The sequence below is a fragment of the Danio rerio genome, chromosome 25 (assembly GCF_052040795.2).
Source record: "Danio rerio strain M-AB ecotype USA chromosome 25, GRCz13ab, whole genome shotgun sequence".
In the NCBI taxonomy this organism is placed as follows: domain Eukaryota; kingdom Metazoa; phylum Chordata; class Actinopteri; order Cypriniformes; family Danionidae; genus Danio; species Danio rerio.
Genome location: NC_141045.1, coordinates 17,861,219 through 17,884,338, shown reverse-complemented (window position 1 = coordinate 17,884,338; position 23,120 = coordinate 17,861,219). Strand labels below are relative to the sequence as shown.

General features: G+C 33.9%; 2 protein-coding genes across 8 annotated transcripts in view; one reads left to right on the top strand and one right to left on the bottom strand.

Moving 5' to 3' along the window:
• Positions 1-10,486, bottom strand: part of cecr2 (CECR2 histone acetyl-lysine reader) — a 42,406-nt gene extending 31,920 nt beyond the window's left edge. For both annotated transcript variants that reach the window (XM_087312033.1, XM_087312034.1), the window contains exon 1: positions 10,209-10,486. In XM_087312033.1, coding sequence (XP_087168159.1) covers positions 10,209-10,328 — 120 coding nt within the window. In that variant the 5' untranslated portion in view covers positions 10,329-10,486. The remainder of the gene's footprint in view (positions 1-10,208) is intronic.
• Positions 10,487-13,105: 2,619 nt separating this feature from the next.
• slc25a18 (solute carrier family 25 member 18) overlaps positions 13,106-23,120 on the top strand; it is a 28,254-nt gene continuing 18,239 nt past the window's right edge. For 3 of the 6 annotated variants that reach the window (XR_015526374.1, XR_015526375.1, XM_087312040.1), the window contains exons 1-5: positions 13,106-13,233; positions 16,761-16,907; positions 17,012-17,134; positions 21,093-21,148; positions 22,352-22,442. Coding sequence is in view for 4 of the 6 variants with exons in the window: in XM_087312040.1 (XP_087168166.1) it covers positions 16,888-16,907; positions 17,012-17,134; positions 21,093-21,148; positions 22,352-22,442 (290 nt within the window). In the remaining 2 variants the exon portion in view is untranslated. Of the gene's footprint in view, positions 13,234-13,365; positions 13,578-16,760; positions 16,908-17,011; positions 17,135-21,092; positions 21,149-22,351; positions 22,443-23,120 lie in introns of all 6 variants that reach the window. The other 3 variants (XM_087312043.1, XM_087312041.1, XM_087312042.1) reach the window with 3 other exon arrangements.

Sequence of the window (23,120 nt, the reverse complement as noted above, 5' to 3'; positions counted from 1 at the left end):
AGCAGACCTCCTCATTCCTGCAGCACGAGAGCTTTGATTGTTTATGAGCGCCAAAAGTGGCGGATCTGTTCGGTAAAATATCTGACTGTGTGTCCCCGCATCCCTAAGGACTGTTTGGCGAAATATTTGACTGCATGTCACTGCATAACAAACGACTGAAAGGATATAACTAGAGAAATCTCCACTGTGCTGCTAAATGAGAGCGTATGGCAAGCCGTTTTAACATTTAAACCTTGTTCTGACTATCCATAAATATATTTAGAGATATAATTATATATTTTGACAAGTCATTATTATAATTCGACTTGTCAGAATAACAATTAGAGATATCTACAATTGCAAATGTACTAGTACGAAATCAGATTGGAGATACCTGCAAATATATTATGACTAGTCATATTCCTCCATTGACTTCCATTGAAAAATATTTGCAGATATCTCTGAGTTTTGACTCGTCAAAAATCCAATTCAAGATATCTACAACTGTAATTCGACTATTAGTAAATTAATTAGAGATATCTTCAAATATATTTGTAAATATCTCTAAATATTACGAATTAAAGACATCTGTATGACTAGTAAAAACTCAGTTAGAGATATCTCTAATTACAATTGTGACGAGTCAAAACTCAGTTAGAGATATCTGCAAATATTTTTCAATGGAAGTCAATGGAGGAATATGACTAGTCATAATATATTTGCAGATATCTCCAATCTGATTTCGTACTAGTACATTTGCAATTGTAGATATCTCTAATTGTTATTCTGACTAGTCGAATTATAATTATGACTAGTCAAAATATAATTAGAGATATCTCTAAATATATTTATGGAGTCAGAACAAAGATTTAAATGCTAAAAAGGCTTGCCATAGAGAGCGCTTCTGAACAGCGCAGCAGCGATGACGTAAGCGTGCCGTGGCCCGGTATGGTGTGAGCGCGGGCCGTCGGGGGAGACGGGAGGGGGGACAAGCGTGCTTTGGCCCGGTTCGAGGCAACTGTACCTAGTGTGAGTACGGCCTAAGGCTCGTTTCACAGCCACACTGCCAGGAAATCAAGCGTGCTTCACACAGACAAAGAGCACGGAGAGAGCCCAAGCAAGTAAGGCCTCTTCCTGCCGAGCCCTTCTCTCATCTAGGGCAGAGATATGGAGCGCGAATGTGAAGTGTAACCAAGGAACAATGCGCAAGAAGCCGTTTTGTCAGCTTGCCAAGAAGAATCCCCCGGAACGGATCCTGAGAAGAAAAGGAACTGGCCAACACCTTAAACTTCACACTGGATTATTGCCTTTGTAATAATCAACAGTGTTCTAAACACAAAGCTTGCTCTCTGAGGGTGACATTTACAATCAAATTCAAACTTTCAGTCTAACCCAGTTTATTTGACAAACAATATTCTTGACTATACCATTTTTAATTTAAACCAAAATCTTGTTCTAGGTACATCGCTGCTCACAAATCTCCAACATTAAACAGGTAAAATTATTAAATGTCAAAAATATGGTGTATTAGAAAGTCAAAGTATAAAGTTAATCTGTTAATTTAAGGCAAACAGCCAGACAGTCACCTTAAAAGGTAGGCTTTCTCCCACGTTGTATCCTCTTAAAGCCGGATTTGCTTTCTATTTACTGAACTATCCACCTGCTTTTTTTAGGCATGGCACTGGATGAGGACAATCAGGATTGAAAATAAACAGGTGAGTTACATGAAACATCAGAAATCACCACTTCGAGTTTTTAGCACTGTTTACACTAGGGCTGTGTGACAAACCGCATACGATTAGCTATTTTCTATCCACCTGGCTGATGCGACGGCAGTTATATAGCGTTAGACTGCACACCACACACCAGCTGACTAGTGGAAAGGAGATAGAGTAATGAAGCCAATGATAATATTAAAATTGTTGGGAGGCCATGTGGGCAAATTTGGCCAGAATGCCAGGGTTAAACCCCTACTCTTTACCAGGACATCCTGGTATTTTTAACGATCACAGAGAGTCAGGACCTCGGTTTGACATCTCATCTGAAAGATGGCACTCAATGAGCAATATAGAGTCCCATCACTATACTAGGGCATTAGATCCCAAACTAAGCGCAGGTTAAGTGCCCTCTGCTGGCCTCACTAACACCTCTTCCGTAAGCAACCTAGCTTTCCCATGTGGTCTCCCATCCAGGTACTGATCGGGCACAGCCCTGCTTAGCTTTGGTGGGCGACCATGTGAGAGTTACAGAGAGCTAGCTGCCAGCTACCCGAAAATAAATCAGATATGAGACAATGCGACTATCATGTAAACAGGCAGATTTTTTCCATTCCATTTTGTACATCATTAAACTTGTGACAATGTGGTACTTCTCCACGGTTAAATGATGTAGAAGGAAGAGCAAGTGTGAAGACGCCAATGTGGTAAACAATAACAACAAAGGAAACATGAAGGAGGAAAGTGGTCAGTTGCCACAATTTGCTCCCACTAGACCTGAGATCTCTCTTGTACTCACAAATTCTTCTGAATGATGGAGGACACCATATATAAGTCATCGCAAGCTGCGATGATGGCCCCTTCCCTACTCCTCTGCGAACTTCGGATATTTCGCAGAGATAAAAGCAAGACAATTTCTTCCATTGTGGCTTGTGTAGCACAGATGCTAGAACCATAGTGTAAACACATGAATCGGATATAGGTCACAATTAGAAGAACGTGCAAACAGACAGGCAAAAAAAATCAGATATAGGCAACAAATCGGAATTGGGCATCAATATCTGACCGTGTAAACGTGACCAAAGAGAACCAAATCATTGCTTCCTGATTAACTGAAAGCAAATTTTTTTTAAAGTAAAAACTAAATTTGCTGCGGTATGAGAAGGTGCGTGAATATTTTCAGACTTTATTTTAGTCTTTATTTTAAAGGTTAATATTATAATACCACTAATACTAAAATGATTACGGCATTTTAGAATGACCAAAACAACATTTTAGATGTTCTACAGTGTGCTCAGCCTGCTAGTTTGTCCATTCACACACATTTTTCTCATCACATGATCTCTTATATCAAAATCACAAGCCTTTTTAATGTACATACTGGAATTTGTTCAGTAGAAGCGTTTCCATCATAGTTTATTGCATTTTTTCTTATCGAATAAAAAGCTTATCCAACTCAGTTATGCGCATATGTTTTTTATGAGCATTTTCAAAACATATGCGCATCTTGGCGTTTTCATCAACCGTTTTTATGTGCACATGAAAAGTGTTTCCAGTAAAGTCATTTATATTCATTATTAAATCTCTACTACTACACAGAGCTATAGTTCACTGACACGCTACGCTTATTATTCGCATACAACATAATCATACAATTTTCAGATTGTAGATAAACATTTTGCAATATTGTCAGCTTTTTGAGTGGCATCTCTTTGAACTACAATACTGTAGTAAATGGTGCTAACTAGGGCTGCACAATATATATCGTTTGAGCATCGATATCGCAATGTGATCATTCGCAATATTCACATCGCATGATATGCAATGTTAAGTTTGCAATGTACAATTAGAAAGGTATCATTTGCACATGTTTTTTTATTCCTCTAATTGTATAAGGACTTTAGAAAGAATTCAGGTATAAGAAATTTTTATTTTCTTTTTGACCTTAACAGATTTTATTGAATTATTTTGATCATTCAGTTACTGTACATGAATACTGTTAGGGGACACTATAAAACACTTTATTTTAATTGTATCTTTTTCTTGACTGCATTTATAGGTTCCTAAAATGTTTATAGATTGTTTATTTTATATATATATATATATATATATATATATATATATATATATATATATATATATATATATATATACAGGGCTCGAAATTGCGACCCTTTTGGTCGCATATGCGCCCGAAAATTAATCTATGCGATCTCATAATATATTTGGGCGCATTAGTGCGACTGCTAATAATGGTTGTAGTGCGACCTGTTTGGATTTTTTGTAAAAACGTGCTGAATCGCTCTTCCCTGCCGCTATATTGGTTCATATTAGCTGTCAATCACTCAAGGTATTCCGCTGTCAGATGACAGGGAAGGAGCTTTTATGACCACGGGAAATGCAAACGGCAAAAGAGTAAAAACTTAAAGCACACAGGTTTGCAAACCCCACCTAAAATTGAGGTGCAGATGAGAGCGATCATGACACGTCACGTGGTGAATAATGATCCACCAGCTGAGATCAATCGAGTACGCGCTTCATGGAGAAGGCGCCCGAATCTCCATGCGTTGCATTTACTGCGTGTTCAGCGCAAATGTCCGCTAAAAGTCAAATCTAATACTGTACATATAATCGCCAAAGAAGCTCGTCTTTACTAAGTTTACACTGAAACTGCGTCTCATAACAAACAGCGGTATTCCGACGGTGGTCATCGCAAGAATCTTGCGCTGCCTGCTCATAAATTGGGTCGGCTGACTCGCCAGCATTTCCACAAACACAGAAAAATGAAGATCATCTCAGACTGAACCTTTAAATTGACACAAACTGAAACCAAATCTTTTAAAGAGTGATAGAAGTGAGACTTTACTTTCTTTCTTTTGTCTATTCTTTTTTGAGGTGTATATTATTTTTATTTTTTATTTATTTACTGATGACTGCTTTGCAGCTTTCAGCATTGAATTGAATGATTTATTATAATCTTTTGTTTGTTTTGTAGCAGAAATATTATTTATTAAATTGACATGCATATAAAAACAGCAGTACAAAATAAATATTTCTTACTGCAATGCTTCATTTTTGTTTGATGCAAACTATACAATTATTTTTCATAAAATAACAGACTTTTTACAGCAGATAACCTACATTTATGCACATTCAAGGCAGTATCATAATGAGAAATGTAATTCATTTTTACTATTATTGTCATTTTCATCATCATTAATATTCTATAATTATTAGACATTCATTTTGGAATTATTGCACACAAATATCAATGTCTTCGCAGCATTAGTTAGATAGTTTGTTTCTGGTTTTTGTCAGTCCTATTGATGTTGTTTTAAAATACAATAAATCCCTTAAAAAGCAATTTGCAGCGGTGCTCCATCATTTTTGGTGGGTGCTCCTAAATTTATTTTGGTGCTCCTAAATATTTGAAGTTGGGAGCACCGGTGCTACCAAGTAAAAAAGTTAATTTCGAGCCCTGATATATATATATATATATATATATATATATATATATATATATATATATATATATATATATATATATATATATATATATATATATTTTATTTTTTTTATATATATAATTATTTTGTGGGGGTTTTCACCTTTATTCAATAGGACAGTAGAGAGTATTGACAGGAAAGCATAGGGAGCAGAGAGAGGGGAAGGATCGCCATAGGACCGCGAGGCGGAATTAAACTCGGGTCGCCATGTTGATCGCACTAACCACTACAACACTGGCATCAACGATTGTTTATTAAATTTTATGGAGATGCAAATAGTCACTGACTAAACAAGTACATGGAAATACAACACATGCAAATACAGAAATGCACTGCAAATAGCACAGAACACAACGAAAATGTGTCAGGGGACCCCTAAAAGTTTAAAGATCGTCAGATTTTATGGGGATGCACTGCAGAATCATCCTAATCGATCTAACAGTATAAATTCTTTCCAATTAGAGATATTAAGTCATCTGGTGAACTTGATGAATACATATTGCAAAATCAAAAATATTACAACGTTAGATTTTTCCAATCCATTGAGGGTTTTATATAAATCCTCCAATAAACCACCTGTAGGACGTACTCTCTCCTTTCCTCATAGAAAGAAAAAAATAATAATTTAAACTTGTCATAGCATTAATAGGCAGCTACTTTCTGATGATTGAAAGTCCTTCTTTTATCTTCAGTTGTACTGTGAGTTTGGATACAAGCATCTGCTAAATGAGTAAATGTAACCCCAATTGGAAACACCATTTAAACTTTTATTACATTCCCATCACCTCGAGTTGGCTAGCTCATGCAAATGAAATGACAAAGGCTGACATGAACTCAAAAATACTAAGTGAATGTTCAATACACCACCACTGAATAAGCTGCCCCAGAACTGAAAGACTCCTAAGATACGTTTTAAAATGACAATACCAAAATACATTTAATTAAATTTTCCATTCAGCTGTAATGCAAAGAAGAGAGATGTAATCTTTGCTATGTTCAACAACCACTCTGGTACTAATAAGCATTAGGACAATTGAGATTAAGGGAAAGGTTTATAATAGAAGACTGGAGCAATGTGAGGGATGACTTGAAAAACGTCTCAATCACAAGATTAAAGCAACCGATTGGATTATTCACAGTCCCATTCACACACTGCCGCAAAGTTACCAGGATACTGAAGTGGGACTGAGAGCTTTTGTGTTGAATGACCTTGGACACCTAAGCTGAATGCAATTAGGATGCAAGGATGAATCGCGAAACGGTCAATGACTCGCGCCTGACACAGACTCCCACCCTCTGAATGTAAATCCTTTGACACTGCATTGACACACGCTGCCTGTAATCTGTGATCACCGCATTAAATAAGATTACCAACCTGCGCACGTAGTAAACATTTTGCAGGGATCTCGGTTTAAAAATTAAATATGAAAAGTGCAATCACTGTGACAAAAGAATAACATAAGATACTAATTTAAAAGAGGTAATCAGCTGGACCAACATTTTTACAGATATTTACAGTTTGTAACTTGGTGTATGTTCTTGTGGACGGTAGCTGCCAATTTCATGGCAAGACAGGCCAGTAGTTGGCGATGTCACTTTGAAAAGAAATGTATATAGTCCAGTTCTTGTTATGGTTGTCAATAGGGCTGCACAATAAGGTTGCACGGTTTACCGGTACTGTGGTAGTATGACAATGGTATGGCTCAAGAGTACTGGCGGTGCCACTGTAGTATCGTCATTAATGGTCTATCAACATGAAAAATATGGAAGCATGTGGAAAAGCCACTAAAATGCTCACAGGTTTGTGCAACATTAGACCATTTCATTTTAATAGTCTGTGGAGCCCTTTAGGGTTGCAAAACTGAGTAGAATTCACGCCTTTTATGGTAGCCTATTGCATGTTTTCTAACACATAAGTTTGAATGGACATCTGAATTGGTTAATTTCTGTTCCTGTTGATATGATTTAGTTGCTACAACAACGAGACAATCTCTTTAAAAGAACGACTCACAAAGTGAAATTTTGAATTACTTTGGATTGTTACCTAATAAGACTGAAAAAAAAAATAGCTGAAAAATCCAAAATAGCAACAGGAAACAGGAAACGTAGAAACAATTTTTGAACCCTTCATATGGCCTAATTTTGTTTGGTATTTGTATCTTTATTTTAATGTATTTTTGTTGGTCAGTTATCTACAAAATAAACAAAAAGAATAAATAAATTTTAGGTGAACTGAAATGCAAATATTACTTTTTGGCCTTAAGAGAATTATTAATTAAATTCAAGTAGGCTTATTATAACATAAAATATAGTATTTCTGACAATTTTGTTTATAATTTCTGTTATGAATTACAGTATCGCAATACTACTTGGCATCGTGATACTTTAGCTGGTATAGTATTGTAAGATGAATTAATGGTATCGCGACAACCCTACTGCACAATATTTCGTCATCATTGATATTGCAGTGTGCGAGTCCACAATAGTCACATCGCAGGGATGTGCAATGTAGTTTGGATTATAGTTGACCAGATATTGCAGTTAATAACATTTTGGAGTGATTTCAACTTTTAACTTTGGAGTGAAAGTTTTTTTTTTTTGCATGCGCGTTTACTAGTTTTTTTTTTTTACTAACGGCCGCGAGTGTTGTGTGTGCTGCTGCACCTCATTTTTTGCTACTGCGTGCTGTGCACTCGCAGTTGAAAAAAAAAGCGTTAAATCAGTCATGTCTTTTTCATTCTCCAATCAAATGAAAGCAGAGGCGGGGTTTCTGTTGAGATGACTTCAGTGTTTGTGTTGCTATTTTGCGTTATCAGGAGCTGTATGAAACAAATCTTGAATATCACAATATTTTTAATTTTATAAATATATTAATATCAACAGCAACACTTGCGCACTTTACGCAGTTGATATGTTGCCTAGTGACATAAAAAGTGCACCGAGATTTTTTTTTCTTGTCAACAAAAACGGCAGTGTACTGGGCCTTGCTTTTTTGGAAGGGAAAAGCGTGACCCCTAAGACCTGTGTAAGCATTTCAGGCTAATTTATGTCATTTGAGCACAGCAAATTAAACGTTTGAAGCTTAAAGATTGTAATTGTAAATTATATAATTATTTACTCAATGAAAACAATACAGTGTTATTATATTATTATATTGTGGTTATTAAATTTGTGTTGTTAAATACTGTTTGACTCCTCAGAAATATCATTTTTTATGATTAATTATCTGTTAGATTTAACTTTGCTTGTCAATTTTTTAACTATATTAAACTTTTATCATATATTACTATATTTTGCAGATATGCTCCCCTACAGAATCATCCAAATCAGTCTAAAATGATGATTTCTTTACAAGCTATTCAAGTCAGCTGGTGACATTGAATTTATATCGCAATATAAAAAATTGCAGTAAATGAAAATAATGCAATGCACTTCTTTCCAATGTCGCGCAGCACTAGTTGTTAAGTCACACATACCAAAGTAATCTCAAGACAATTCATGGCTTTTTAACTTGATGTCTAATTCATATACAATCTTATTATTATATCTCATTCATAAATGTTCATACGAACCGTTCATGCATCCAATGATGGTCATATTTATGGTTGGGTTTATAGGGATGGGCTTTCATTCAAAAAGTTGTACACTTTTGTACACATTACACTGTAAAAATTTAGATGAATTCTACAGTAATTTACCATTACATTAAATAGTTATGTTTTTCCATGAGTTTGGGCTGATGATGTCATTGTTTTTCAGAATACAGTCATTTTGTGGTTCACACAAAGATGATAACCCTCTCATTAAAATGTTCTATTTGCAAAATAATTAGCTTAAAATTAATTTAATATTAGCAACAACAGCAGTAGCATCATAATGTTATCATGAAAGCCACAAACTTCATGGGTTTATTCTTGATTATGTAGTTAAATGAAGTGATAAATAAGGTTTAAGCATAGTGGATAATTGAGCAGTCATAAAAATTGAGGAAATCTGTCGGTATTTTCTATCTCATCACGCTATTTGTAACTTTCCAAGGAGGCACGCGGTGATCATCACCTCAAACCCCTCATGCAATAACAAAGCCAGTGGGGCTGCACGTTTCACACATGTGGGGGTCGCGGTGGAACGAGGTTACTGATGCCTGTGGCAAATTTACAAAATCTGTATTGTCTCTGGACGTAAGTTAAGAAGAGTTTAATAAAATGTGTTCGACAACATAAAACCGACTTTGTTTAAATGTTACTGTGTTACATTCAGTGAGAAACATCAAAGACTTAAACAGCATCACTGACTGAATCAGTAACACAAACAAACAGAAAGATAGCGTGGAACAATGACCAAGTAAAATGCAGCCTCGTATCTAACAATAAACTTGTAACCCAATAATCATGAACTTGACTGAAGTTTATAAATAAAGACGGCAAAAAAAATGCAGATGATCAAGTTAAATTATGTCAATGGGAAGTTTGGGTAAAACCCCATTCGACGCCAGTTCGACGTCAATCTAGAAATAAAAACCGGTCTTGCAAGATTGAATATGTGATGATAAACATACAAACAATGTAACGATTTAACGCGTAAGGTTAGCGTTAATTTCCAGGATTTAAGCTTAAGGCGAAACTAAATGTTACTCCCTTAACGTAAGTTACCCAAGTCACAACGGATTGTAAACAAAGACAAATCTAAAACATTATTGATCACTTAAATGAAGTTACGTTCAATAAAACCTTTCAAACAAACACATTTAATCAAACAAACAAACACCAGATACGTTAAATGTTTTGCTTAGACGTTTGGTTGGACGGCTTGGTTCTGTTATTGTATAAACCAACACTGAATAACCGACTTTTTACCATAATGTAAGTTGACGTCTTATTAAGACACTAATATACAAATTGATCGATTATCACACAATCACTGTCGAGTGGGGACTTGAGTTTGTTTAGTTTCGTTTTAATGAGACTGGCGGAAAGGAAAGGAGGGCCATTCAGCTTTGATCATTTACCTCGATTTCAAAGTCTGGTAAATTGAACGCCGTCCTGAAGAGAGAGCAGAAGTGCGCTATGGCGGGGACTTCCCACCAAGACTGGATCTCCTCCGCTGAAGTTATACATCCCTGGGACATTTTCCTGTTATCCAACGCGTGTCTTACATTAAAAAGTGTGTCTTAGACGAATCCGTCCGGCTTTTCCCTTACATAGAACTTGTTTAACTGAACAGCAAAACTTGTTGTCCTTGCGGCGCAGTAGCCATCGCGACCCGTAGAATCGTTCAATCTGTTTCAATCCGCATTTCACAGGAGAAGAACAGATGGGCAGGGCGATACCATCGGTCGCGGGGAGAGGGGTTTCGGCACATCAAAACAAACATAATATCAACACAAATTTATTTTATATTTCATTGAAGTTGCCTATTGAACGATTTTAAAATATTAGACATTTTAATCACTAGACTACCTTATCGATCCAAAACAAAAGAAACAAAATATATCACACTTATTAAATCTTTGTGGTCAGGTGACTTCCCTCCGCGCGAAGTGGTATGTTCATTTAAAGGGAATGCACACACATTTGAATTTCGTTGAAAGGGAAGTTGCTCAGTTGTTATTACAGGAGAATCATCGCAAGTGATCTTCAAGTGATGTGGACAACAGATAGGATGAAGACATTAATGCATTTAAATGACATTATAGCTTTTTTAAATAAGTTTTAATTGAAAGTAAGTTTTTAGTTGTAGTATTGACAACGCAACTTAGTTGATTGACTATAAGCATGTATAAGTGTTTGCAAGTTACACAAGTTTGTTTGTTTCTGAATAGTGCTGTGGGAAAAGTAATTAAAACACAAAATATCGATGGACCTAACAATTGCCGAAACAAATTTAATAGCAGTGTCAAACGTTTTATCTTACTTTATCTTTAATAACTAATTGCCATTTAAAACGTGGAACTGGCGCCCCCTGTTGACACAAAAGATGGTAATACACAGGGAATACATAACGGACTTTTGAAGACATATTTTAGATGAAGTTAAGCAATACTACGTGCATGTTTGTGTATATGTGTGTGCCAAGTTAATATAGCTATTAAATGTTAGGATATTTACATATTTTAAGGTGCAGGACAAATGAAGCTACTCAATGTATTTTTGTCTAACTTTAGGGACCACTTAAAATTAATAACAAAAAATAAAAAACACAAATTTTACATTCTGAATGCATTAGTAAAACATTTTAATATATTTTGTTATAGCCTAATAATACAATATCATATTTGTTAATGCTGTGTGTGCCTATTTACGTGTGTAGTGTGTCAATGAAAATAATTTTGCATCACTTATTGTTCTAGAAGCATTTTTATTTCAATGCTATCTATTCAACATAACAATACAATTTTTTTTACTTATGTTTGTTTTTTAAAATGAAATTATGTAGGCCTCATCACACGGAGGAGGAAACTTGCAAAAACAATAAATAAATAAATAAATAAATACGCAAATAAATAAATCCATTACATTCCTGCGTAAATAAATAATTATGCAAATTATTAAAAAGATGCAAATTAGTACATAAATTTGAAAATATATCCATAGACTCCTGCATAAAACGATAAATATACGCGCAAAATAATAAATAAATAGTAAATAAATACATAGATTCCTGCATAAAACAATAAATAAATACGCAAATGAATAAATAAATTAGTAAATAAATTCACAGGTTCCCCCATAAATAAAACAATAAATAAATAAATATGCAACTAAATAAATATAAAATTCCACAAATTCCTGCAAAAATAAATATATAAATAATAAATAGTGCAGGCAGAAAAATAAATAAATAAATTACACGAATGTAAACTGAATGTTGATTTCTTATTCCAACTAAATTCATTAATTTTTTTAAATTATTTATCTGCCCACACTATTCATTATTTATATGCTGGAATTTGTGGATATATATATATATATATATATATATATATATATATATATATATATATATATATATATATATAAATATATATATATATATATATATATATATATATATATATATATATATATATATATATATATATATATGCAGGACTCAGCATAATTGAGTACATTTGAAAATATATTTAATAATTTTTCTATAACATAAATTTGGGTGTACTATATTAGACTGTTATGGTAAACTATTTTGTTAAATAAGCTCCAGATTTGGCTTCAGTACTGACTAATCTAATGTATATGCACAAATATAGCTAATATTGTATAGCTTTACATTAACAATATTTGTGTATTAATTTTTTGTTTTACTTATGCCTGAATTGATGGATTCATTTACACATGTATGTATTTATTCATTTATTTGCATATTTATTTATTTATTGTTTTGCAGAGTTCCTCCTTCATACATGTGCGTAGTCGGGTTTGTTTGTACACGTGCTTCAAGTGCAGCACAATGTAAATAAATTAAGCTGCTACAAATATAATTTTTTTTCAACTTCAAGAGCCTGTAACTTTAACAAAACTTGAAAATACAAATTTTACATTCTAAATGCATTAGTAAAAAAAATTATTACTATAATAGTGAAATCGTATTTATTAATTCTGTGCGCATATTTATCTAGGCCTATGTTCGCGTGTAGTGTGCCAAGATAATTAAAATTTGACCAACTTAAAAATAATTTTGTTATACAAATTATCCTGGAAACGTTTGTATTCAACTGCAATGTATTTAACATATTACGCTTTTTGTTTTGCTCATTTGCGATTTGAGATTAAGTTATGTAATGACATATGTGCGTATTCGTGTTTGTTTGTGCATGTGTGAATGTGTGTCAAGTTTGATTAGCGGAAAGCCGTGCATTCCCTGTCCATGTCACTGGGAGTCGCCACGCGGGGGAGGGACTTCGCCACAGATGGACAATGCGCGTGTTTGTGCAGCGGCCCCGGAGTGTCGGATCTCCGGCGCTTGACTACGGCTTCTGTACACATTACCAGCGCATTGACGGCTCGATAAAACCGGTCACTGCACCGACAGAGGTAAGAACATGACATTCATCCTCTCAAACTTATGAATCCGTCAAATCTGCCGGGCTTGTGTGTTGTGGAAAGTCTTTTAGGGATGGGGAGGGAGAGTGGGGCCAGATCTCTCACTTGTCTGTGTTTTGGCAGTGGAGGGGTTTTGAATAGAGCAGAGTTGAAAGGAAGCAGTGCTGAAGGGAAAGGCATGCTCAGAATGCCACTGCTGGGCTCCAGAAAAGACAGAGCAAAGAGGCAGAAAGAGGGGATGTGAGTGTGCCGGAGGGAAAGACACTGAGAATGCTACCTCAAATTAGGGGAGAGTTAGTTGAAATGGAGAAGCTTACGTTTAAGACATGTTAAAGGTAAGGGAAAGCAAGAAAATATTGTAGACATTCTGTATATTGGTTAGTTGATACAAATTTTCAAGCTCTTTTAATAGTTTCATGAAGTGTGACTTTCTAGAAAACTCTAAAGTTAAGCCAAATGTAAATGGAAGCAGTTCTGTGCCCTTTATTAGTTGCGAGAATGTAAAAAAAAAGTACAGGACTACTGTATAAATCAAATATTGTAAATATACAACTGAGGTAAAGTTGGTTGTATATTCACACATTCATTCAGTGACAACTTGTGACTCACTCCCTATATTGTTTACCATGGTACTTTGAATATTCAATCTGAAATTGAATGCAAGTATGACATGAAAACAATATTAGCACTATCTATTTGACAACAATGTTTTACAACAATGTTATACTTTCAAAAGTCGTTGGCTGCTAATATGATTTTACTAGTTAGAATATGCGAAAATAGTTTTCTGAAATGATATTATTAAGAAGAAAGACCGAATGTGTGAATATAAAACTACATTTACCTCAATAATATATAAATGTTTACTCAGACATATTTCTGTTGAGGTCTTGTCACACAAACAGTTTTAAAGTAGATTTTTGAATAAGAAAGTACTAATGTACTATTTCATTTACTAATGTTTTTTTGTGCACTGTAAAAAAAAAAGCCCTGGTTGCCTTTATTTAACAAAGCTGAATCGAATGAACCCTATTAGTCCTTTGAACTTGTATTAAAACAGCTTAACTTATGAATTATTATAAAATAGACCATTTTGAGGGATGTAAACAAAAGCAATGGTCCTAGTATTTCCTTTTTTACATGTTTAATTTCTATAGCTTCCGAAAATCCAAAAAGAGCCACAAATTGATAAATAATGTTATGATGGTTGTTTTAACTAGGTTATGATTAAATTACCTCTTGTTACAGTTAAAAATAATTTGATAACAAACAGGAAATGCTATTTTCTCTCAAAAATTGTGTGTAAATTTGCTAAATTACATGGAAATGTAATGACGACTTGCATGAATGTATTTACTAGTAATGAAATAGTATTTTTGTGTAAAACACTCTACTCATTTTTATTTTATTTACAATTATGTACACCAGGGTGTCCGCAGGGTCTTAAAAGGTCTTAGAATGTCTTTAAAGCAAAAGTTTAGGCCTTAAAAAGTCGTAAATTCACTCATTGTGTTGTGGGTCTTAAATCATTTTAAACAGGTCTTCATTTACATCAAGGTAAAGCTACCCTATCAGGCCAGTATATTTACATTTAAGAAGAAATGCAATTCAAAACAGCTGTAAAGACATGTTTAAAGGAAATTTTTCAAATGAAATTCCATAATCGTGGAAAGAAAACTAAAGCAACACATTTTTATAACATTAATACAAATTTGTTTTATTTTATTCTACATTATTTACATTAATACAAATCTATTTACGGACTTAACTGTGCCATTAGAAAAAATCCTTTTTGTTTAAGTCTAAAATTTAATTCATAATGGTCTTAAAAGGGTCCTAAAAAGTCTTAAATTTGAATTGAAAAAACCTGCAGAAACCCTGTTAAACTGAAAAAAGTGGTGTACATAGTTCTCATTCTAAAATTGTAAGTATTTTTACAATTAATTACAAAACACCAAGCAAGTCAAAAAACAAAAAAAAAAAACTTAAATAGTGTTGGTAAAACTACTTTTACAGTAATCCTAGCTTCATTGAGATTTTCTTTAAAACTTCATAAATAAACTTCAACTTATTCAGTCCTCAGCATATATGAGTACACCCTTTCTCCCACAAATTTCTCATTTGAATTCATATTTTTTATAGGATGCTTTACAATAATATATTTGTGCTTATACATTAGATTAGTCAGTACTGAAGCCAAATCTGGAGCTACTCTAACAAAATAACTTACAATAATGGTTCAAAAATTAGTAGCTCAAATTTATGTTACTGAAAAATATTAAATAACATTTTCAAAAGTGGCAAAAATCAAGAAAAACTAAAAATATAGACAATTTAGTTGAAATGTTGTATTTTTTTTGTTGCAATATTTTGCATTACTAAAATATTATTTTAATACATATATCTGTTTCAAGAATTCACACTTAGCTCATCATGATTTATACATAGCTTGTTTGGCATGCTGTCCCAGGAGAGAGCCCTGACCTCAAGGGATCCTTGGGCCCAGGGCTCCCCCCCTTTCGCAGGGCAAGGGGAGAATGAGCTCAGGTCGAACTCAACCTGCTGCTGAGACTAAAGGGAACTTCCTGAGAGTAAGACATTAAAAAAAAAAATTTAGGCTTATTTTCATCTATAACATAGAGCATATTTGGACGGTGGGAGGAAACCGGGGAACCCTCAGGAATGCAAACTCCGCCCAGAAATACCAGATGGCCCGGATATGTATGTCTATACAGTGATTTGGGATCCTTTGATTGGAGGATCGTGATTAGCTAAGTTGGGCCATCTAATATTAAACTGAATTAAATAAATCTGTTTTTTTTTTAAATGCACTTACATATATTACTCATATTCACTGAGAAATGGATAAAAATATTAATTTTCAAAATGGGGTGTACTCATTTATGCTGAACACTGTATATACATTGTATACACTGAAAAAACTATTTGTTATATAATTTTCTCTGAAAAGGTGCTTGTAAATTGTACAACAAACTATAAAGATGCCAACATTCCCAGTTTATTTACTATTTGAAAAATACAATTTCATCACAGCATATTACAGTACAGCATCAGCTACCCAAAACAGCTTGAACTACTTTAAATTTCTTCTTTTTTCATCTCTTATTTATCAAACCACTCCTTTGATAAAACATTAATACTACTACTTGATTACCAATAAAGGGCATAAAGCAATGTTTGAACTGCAGTAGATCTATTAGTCAGAGATGTTGTTGATACTGTGTTGAAGAACAGGAAATCATGCTGATAAGCACCTCGTTCTGTTAGCTCTCTTCTCTAGGTTAATTCAAGGGGTCACAACCTCATTAGCTGCAAGATTAGAGAGACTTTAGAGCCAGGATGTTCTTTGTGTGCACGCTGTAGTACACACCATTCAGAGTGTCTGGTTTTATTTGAAAAACCTATATATATTTATAGAAAACCACAACTGCATTTCTCTTGTGTGTCTTGGTTCATATCAAGTTTCAAGGATCTTTTTTTTTGTGTGTGTGTGAAAGGAAGGGTGTGAAGGTTGGCACTCTCAGTCGGGACTCTACCCCGGTGGGCTGTGGAACGATTTGTGCTGACACCTTTTTTGTAGCAGAAAGAACAGGATTGGAGGAAATCAGCTGAAGTTTGGCCAAAATGGCCGAAAAGAAACTGAGGTAAATCTTTGCTGTTCTCTGGTGATTTGAAGTTTCATCCCAAGCTTTCTGTTGATGTGTTTTGATGCGTGGTTTGTGTGTGTGTTTGTTTCCTGTGTTTTCAGCCTCCCTGCTAAGCTGATTAATGGTGGCGTGGCTGGACTGGTGGGCGTGACCTGTGTGTTTCCCATTGATCTTGCTAAGACCCGCCTACAAAACCAGCAGGGAGCTCGTGTTTATAGTGGAATGTGAGTACAGGATCTTTATGAGCTCCCAAAACGGTGTAGCATTTCATGTCCTTTGTTTTGTTTTGGTGTGTGATTTTAGTAGCAGTTGGCAGGGGCTGCGTTCACATTAGTGCAGTTTTGTTTGAACATGGCATTTTAAAAGGAAAATTCACAAGGAAATGTTCTTGTTGGCAAACAAGTGGCTAATTCATAGAAATTAGGGCTGCACAATATAACTATTTCGATATCTTAATTTGTGCATCCACATAGTTGCATCGCAGGATCTGCAATGTTGAGTCTGGATTATAGTTAATTAGGAGGCACAGTTCAGAACGCATGAAACTGTAGCATTTGTTACTTTAATAAGGATACATTTCGAGTTATTTATACAATGAGGTAGTCTATCCAGTTTTTTTTACATTTAATTATTCAAATTCTATAGCTAAATACTGTTATAGTCCTCAGAAAACTATAAAGCATGTTTATTTGACTTTTATCTTTGCTCTATTGTATTTATCTATGTGTGCAATTTGCTCATTTTTGTTTATGGGTGATTCTCTCATTACAGAAGCATCCTAATTAATCTAAATTAATGAATGCATTCTAAGTAGAGCTATTTCAATCTATCTGGTGATATAGTTTTCACATTGCTATGTATATCACAGAAAATCTAAATATCGCGATGTCAGATTTTTTTCAATATTTTAGAGCACTGGTACAAATTCATGTGATTTAATTCAAATGAAAACATATGCTTTTTAAAAGGAGGTTTGCCCCCAAATACCACCTCTAAACTCAACCTTGATTTCGGGGGATGAATAAATTGTTCTAAAATGTACGAATAAGATCTTACAAATATACAAATTAGCCAGTAAATCTAAAAGTTACGAATTGCTTTGTGATTGTGTTTCCCTTTCCCACTTCATTTCAGAGTACAGTGCTTCCCACAGGTTTGAATTATAGTTACTGTGATAGTCCGATTGAAACACACCTTTTACCCACAGCACATAAATAGTTAAGTATATGCAACAAATAAAGCGTAATTTGATTTTTAACACTATTAATAACTATTCTTATTATTAACTTTTATAAACTTTTTCTTTTCAATAGGTTAAAATTAAAAAGGACTGTTGAAATAAATAAAAAAATCCACTATTTCTCTTTTATGCTATTCAAGAGCCATGTGCACCCCTGCTTTATTGCCATGACATTTTGTACAGTATTGCCAAAGCATTTTAGATATCTATAAAATATGTAACAAATTGACATCAAATTAATAAAATATACAGCAAATGGGAACTAAATGACAGAAAAAAAAAAAATTCTGCAGCCAATATAGATGTCATTTTGTCCTTTCCGAGTATTTAGTAGCCTAAAGGTTTTCTGAGTCATTTAGAATTAATTATTTAGTCAGCGCCAATAGCTTAGTAGTACTGTGTGCCTACATATAGCACAGAAGTGCTCATGGCGACCCGAGTTTGATTCCCGGCTCGAGGTCCTTGCCGATCCTTCTCATCTCTCTGCTCCCAATGCTGTCCTCTCTAAATCCCCAATGTCCTATGTCATAATAAAGGTGAAAACCCCTAAAAAGAATTATTAAAAAAAAGAATTAATTAATGTCTCTCTTGCTCTCACAGCTGTGCACATAAAATTAACGAAAATGAAAACAAAACAAAAAACAAATCCCGGACATTTTAGTAAGTTTAGAAACCATGGACAGACACAAAAAGGTGTGGATTTGTGGGTCTTGCAGAGCATGTGAGATCAACTGTGGGAGTGCACACAGAACGAGCAGTATGAAATGGGTAAATGAGACAAGAATTTCCACTAAATTGATCACGGATGATTGTTTATATTGGGTTGATACAAAAAGTGTAAAAGGATGATAATAATAGTAAAAAAAAAAAATGTGTCACTAAATATACTTAGGCGGCTGTTAATATACCTGTAAAGTAAAGTCTATGTGTGGGAAGCACTGTAGTAAATCTCCATTCACTCTAAATGACAAAAAAACACATGACCTAAAAGTAGCTATAAAGTCAGACAAAACTGTAGCCACTATAAACAAAATCCCATTATAATATAATGATATACATACACAATTATTAAATTACATTGAGAGAAAAAAAGTCTAGTTTTAGGTTGCTAGTAAGTTATTTAAATATGTTTACATATCACTTTTGTACATACCAAATTGAATTTTTGTTAATTTGTGTTTGAACTCCATCTCATAATGTTTAAGTTTTAAAGGGAACGTATTATGTCCTTTTTTACAAAACGTAAAATAAGTCTCTGATGTCATTGGAGTGCATATGTAAAGTTTCAGCTCAAAATGCCCCACAAGTAAATTTTTATAACCAGGGCTTGACATTAACTTTTTTTGATCACCAGCCACTGTGGCTAGTAGTTTTCCAACGTTACTAGCCACTCGTCATTTTTACTAGCCACAATTTTGTTTTTATGAAAATTAATTTTGTATCCATAAATTTGAATTTGGCACGCTAAAATTATTTGATTTAGATTTTTTGTTACGTCCTTAAGCTTCCTTGTTGATAAAAAAAATAAAATAAAATAAAATAAATAAATATATATATATAAGTAAAAAAAAGCAGGTAAAAAACATTCCATGTGCGACATTGAAAAGATGATAGCATGCACACTGTTAAGCCCATTAATAATCTGTTCAAAGATTGGTTAAAGCGAAAGCGGCAATCGCTGCTGCTTTCAAAAAAATCACAAACAGTTATTTTGTGCTGCTTCTTGATTCTAAGATCACATTTGCACAGATTTTGACAAACAAACATAAACCAAAAATTAGAATGTTTAGCAATGAGTTAGCACTGGCAATTTAAAAGTTATTTTCAACCAGCCAAAGTGGCTAGTGAAGGTGGCAGTCTAACCTGCCACAACTGAAATCGACCCACATTTGGCGAGTTGTCGGGAGTTAATGTCAAGCCCTGTTATAACTCTTTTAAACTGTCCCTTTTAGGCCTTGATCCTAACTATGCCATTTTTGTGACTGTCACTTTAAATTAAAATGAGATTGTGCTTTTTTCAAAAGAGGGCGGAGCTACAAATGCCTGTGTCAAATGCTAATGAGGCAGAGGTTTTCACGAATGAATGGGGTTTTCCTCCTCTGATGGCACGTACAAAGGGAGAATGTCAATCAAAGTGTTTCTGTAGAGTTTTTTTGAGAGTGATTATAAACAATAAAATTAATAAATCTTTACCATTAGAAGCATGATATATATATACAGACTGTTGTCTCACAACTGTTTAAACCCCTTATAAAAGTGATTTTTGCATAATAGGTCCCCTTAAAAACCTGATATATTAAATCTGATAAGCGTAAAACAGTTCTGCATCTTACAAAACAACTGCATAAAATAAGGCAGCACATGTTAGTGATTTTGTCTGGGCGGAGGACTTTTCCTGAATGACTCAGATGATGCAAAACAATTCGAGTCACGTGCTTCTGCATCTTTGATCTCTTTTATGCTCCTGAATGTTTATTCATCCCTTTAATATAAGTAGCTTAATAAAATTGCTCATGCTTGTTTGATACGATTGAGATACAGAGAAGTAGTCTTTGTAGTGATTGTGCGTTAAGAGCTCTTTTCTTCTATGCATACTTATGTAACAAGCGAATACCCAAGTGGTTTGTGGGCAAGAGTTTCTCATGAATTTTGCTAATTTTTATTTAATATTTTACCTAATATGTACTAATTTTGGACCGTTATCATAAGTTATTTCGTTAGATAAGCTCCAGATTTGGTTTCAGTGCTGATTAATCTAATGTATATGCACAAAATAATATTGTAAAGTTTCCTATTGAAAATATGATTTAAATGAGAGATTTTTGTAGGCTGTACATGTAGAGCACTGTATTTCGAAATATTTTTAAGAAACACAGCTTTACAATGATTGTTTCAGAAGATGAATTATGATTCATTATGAACATTTCTGTCTTGTTATAAAGGCTGGACTGTTTGGCAAAGACGATCAAAATGGAGGGCTACTTTGGCATGTATCGAGGTATGAAGTTCAAAGTCAATCGTTCATCTACATATTTACCATCATTAAAAAGATAATTCACTCCTAAGAGGAAATTATGTCAATTTTATTGTCCCTACATTTAAAAAAAATGCTGGGTTAAACATAATTGGTTTGTGTTGGGACAACATAAAGGAATTAAGTTAACACGTTCATTTTTTACTAATTCAAGTAGATTAAACATAGAACAATTAAGTTGTTGCAAAATACCTCTATAATTGTGTTGTTTTAGCTCATTTTAAATAAGAAGTTTGAACAAATAGCAAAATGAGTTTACGTGCTGCTGAAAGTAAACATTGTTTAGAGAAAATGCTACATATAAATGAAATCAGCACATAAAACGCTTAATTTCAAAGGTGATCAAGAAAAAAGTGTGTTCTCTGTCATTGCGGCAGTTTATCGGCAGCAAACTGTATAGGTCTACAGCTTGGAGAATACAAACAGCCAAAAGAGAGGACCACGTAAGCTCTATCAGTGCTCCTATTAGCTGTCACTCAAGAAAGTCTCTCTTTCATTTGCATACAGTTGAAAGTATCTCAACTCTGCCGCATCACTCAATTCGCCAACATCCAGTTAGTCGCTGTCACTAGCGTAGACGGAGGTTACCGAAAGTCGCTCACTGTCCGTTGAAATTAATGTCCGCTTGTCACTTTGCTGCTGCAAGTCACTTGTACACTCAAAAATTATTATTATCTTTTTTTTTGCTTGTTAAAACTACTTAATTAAAATGAGCTGAAACAACACAATTCTTGAGATTTCATTGGGATAACTTATCTTTTTATGTTCAATCTACATAAATTTGTTAAAAGTGTTAAGTTAACCTAATTAATTTGAGCTTTACTGTATGGGGATTTCCTGGGTTACTTCTTTGTGGGTGTTTCTGCTCAAGAGCACCCTCTATTCTTTGGAGGAGATTTACTATTGAACACTTATCTGTGCTTCTGTGACAAGATGCGCATGATAATCACAGCCTTGTTCAAAGTCATTCTTATTTCAATGAATTCCAGCACTTACTTGTTTGTTTACCCACATTTTTCGAATGAAAATATTTGCATACAGGTTTGGAACAACCTAGAATATCTAAGTGACCAGTACCTTTACTTACAGTGTTACGTAAAAGTGTTTAAAAGTGCAATGTGTTGTTTTTGAAATTCTCAGATTTTTACGTCATGGTGTTTCTCTTAGGTGCAGCTGTGAATCTCACACTTGTAACTCCAGAGAAAGCCATCAAACTGGCTGCCAACGACGTCTTCAGGCAGAAGCTCTCCAAAGATGGGTAACTGACACTTTTTAACCACTTTTGTTTTTTGTTTTTTTGTGGGTTCGTTCCGCAAACTTTCTATTACTGTAAATCACCTTCTATTGGACTGACCTGCCTAATGACTGCAGAAGGGATTTTTTATGAAATGAACTCACTCAAGGAGATATTCAGCAAAGCGTCATGTTAAATTAATGTTAAAAATCTTATAAATACATATCTTAAAATGTATGTATTCGTTTTTGTGATTTTTATTTTTATTTTTTATTTTATATATTAATTTAATGTTTTTGCCATGAAAATAGTCATTATTGCTTGTATGGCAGTGAATAAAATATATATAGTATAATATGATCTTTTTATTTATTTATTTTAAAATATTATTACTTTTAAAGCTAACAAACTAATTACTTTTTACAAATAAAGTGGAAAAAAATAATTATTTCAGCATTTTAAATAGTGGTGCTACAATTGTTAAATTCACTTGATTAACTATACAGATTTAAATTGTAAGCGGTAAGTGCTTGATATGTTTCTGATTCACTGAATAAAAATAGCTTATAAAGGCTCCAATATACTCACAATGACAGAAACGCTTTTCTTTTTTGTCAAAAAAATGTAAACACCTGAGCAGTGGTTTACGTTGGTGAAGCATTTAGATGAATATAGTATAAAATAAGTGAAATAAGGTGTGAA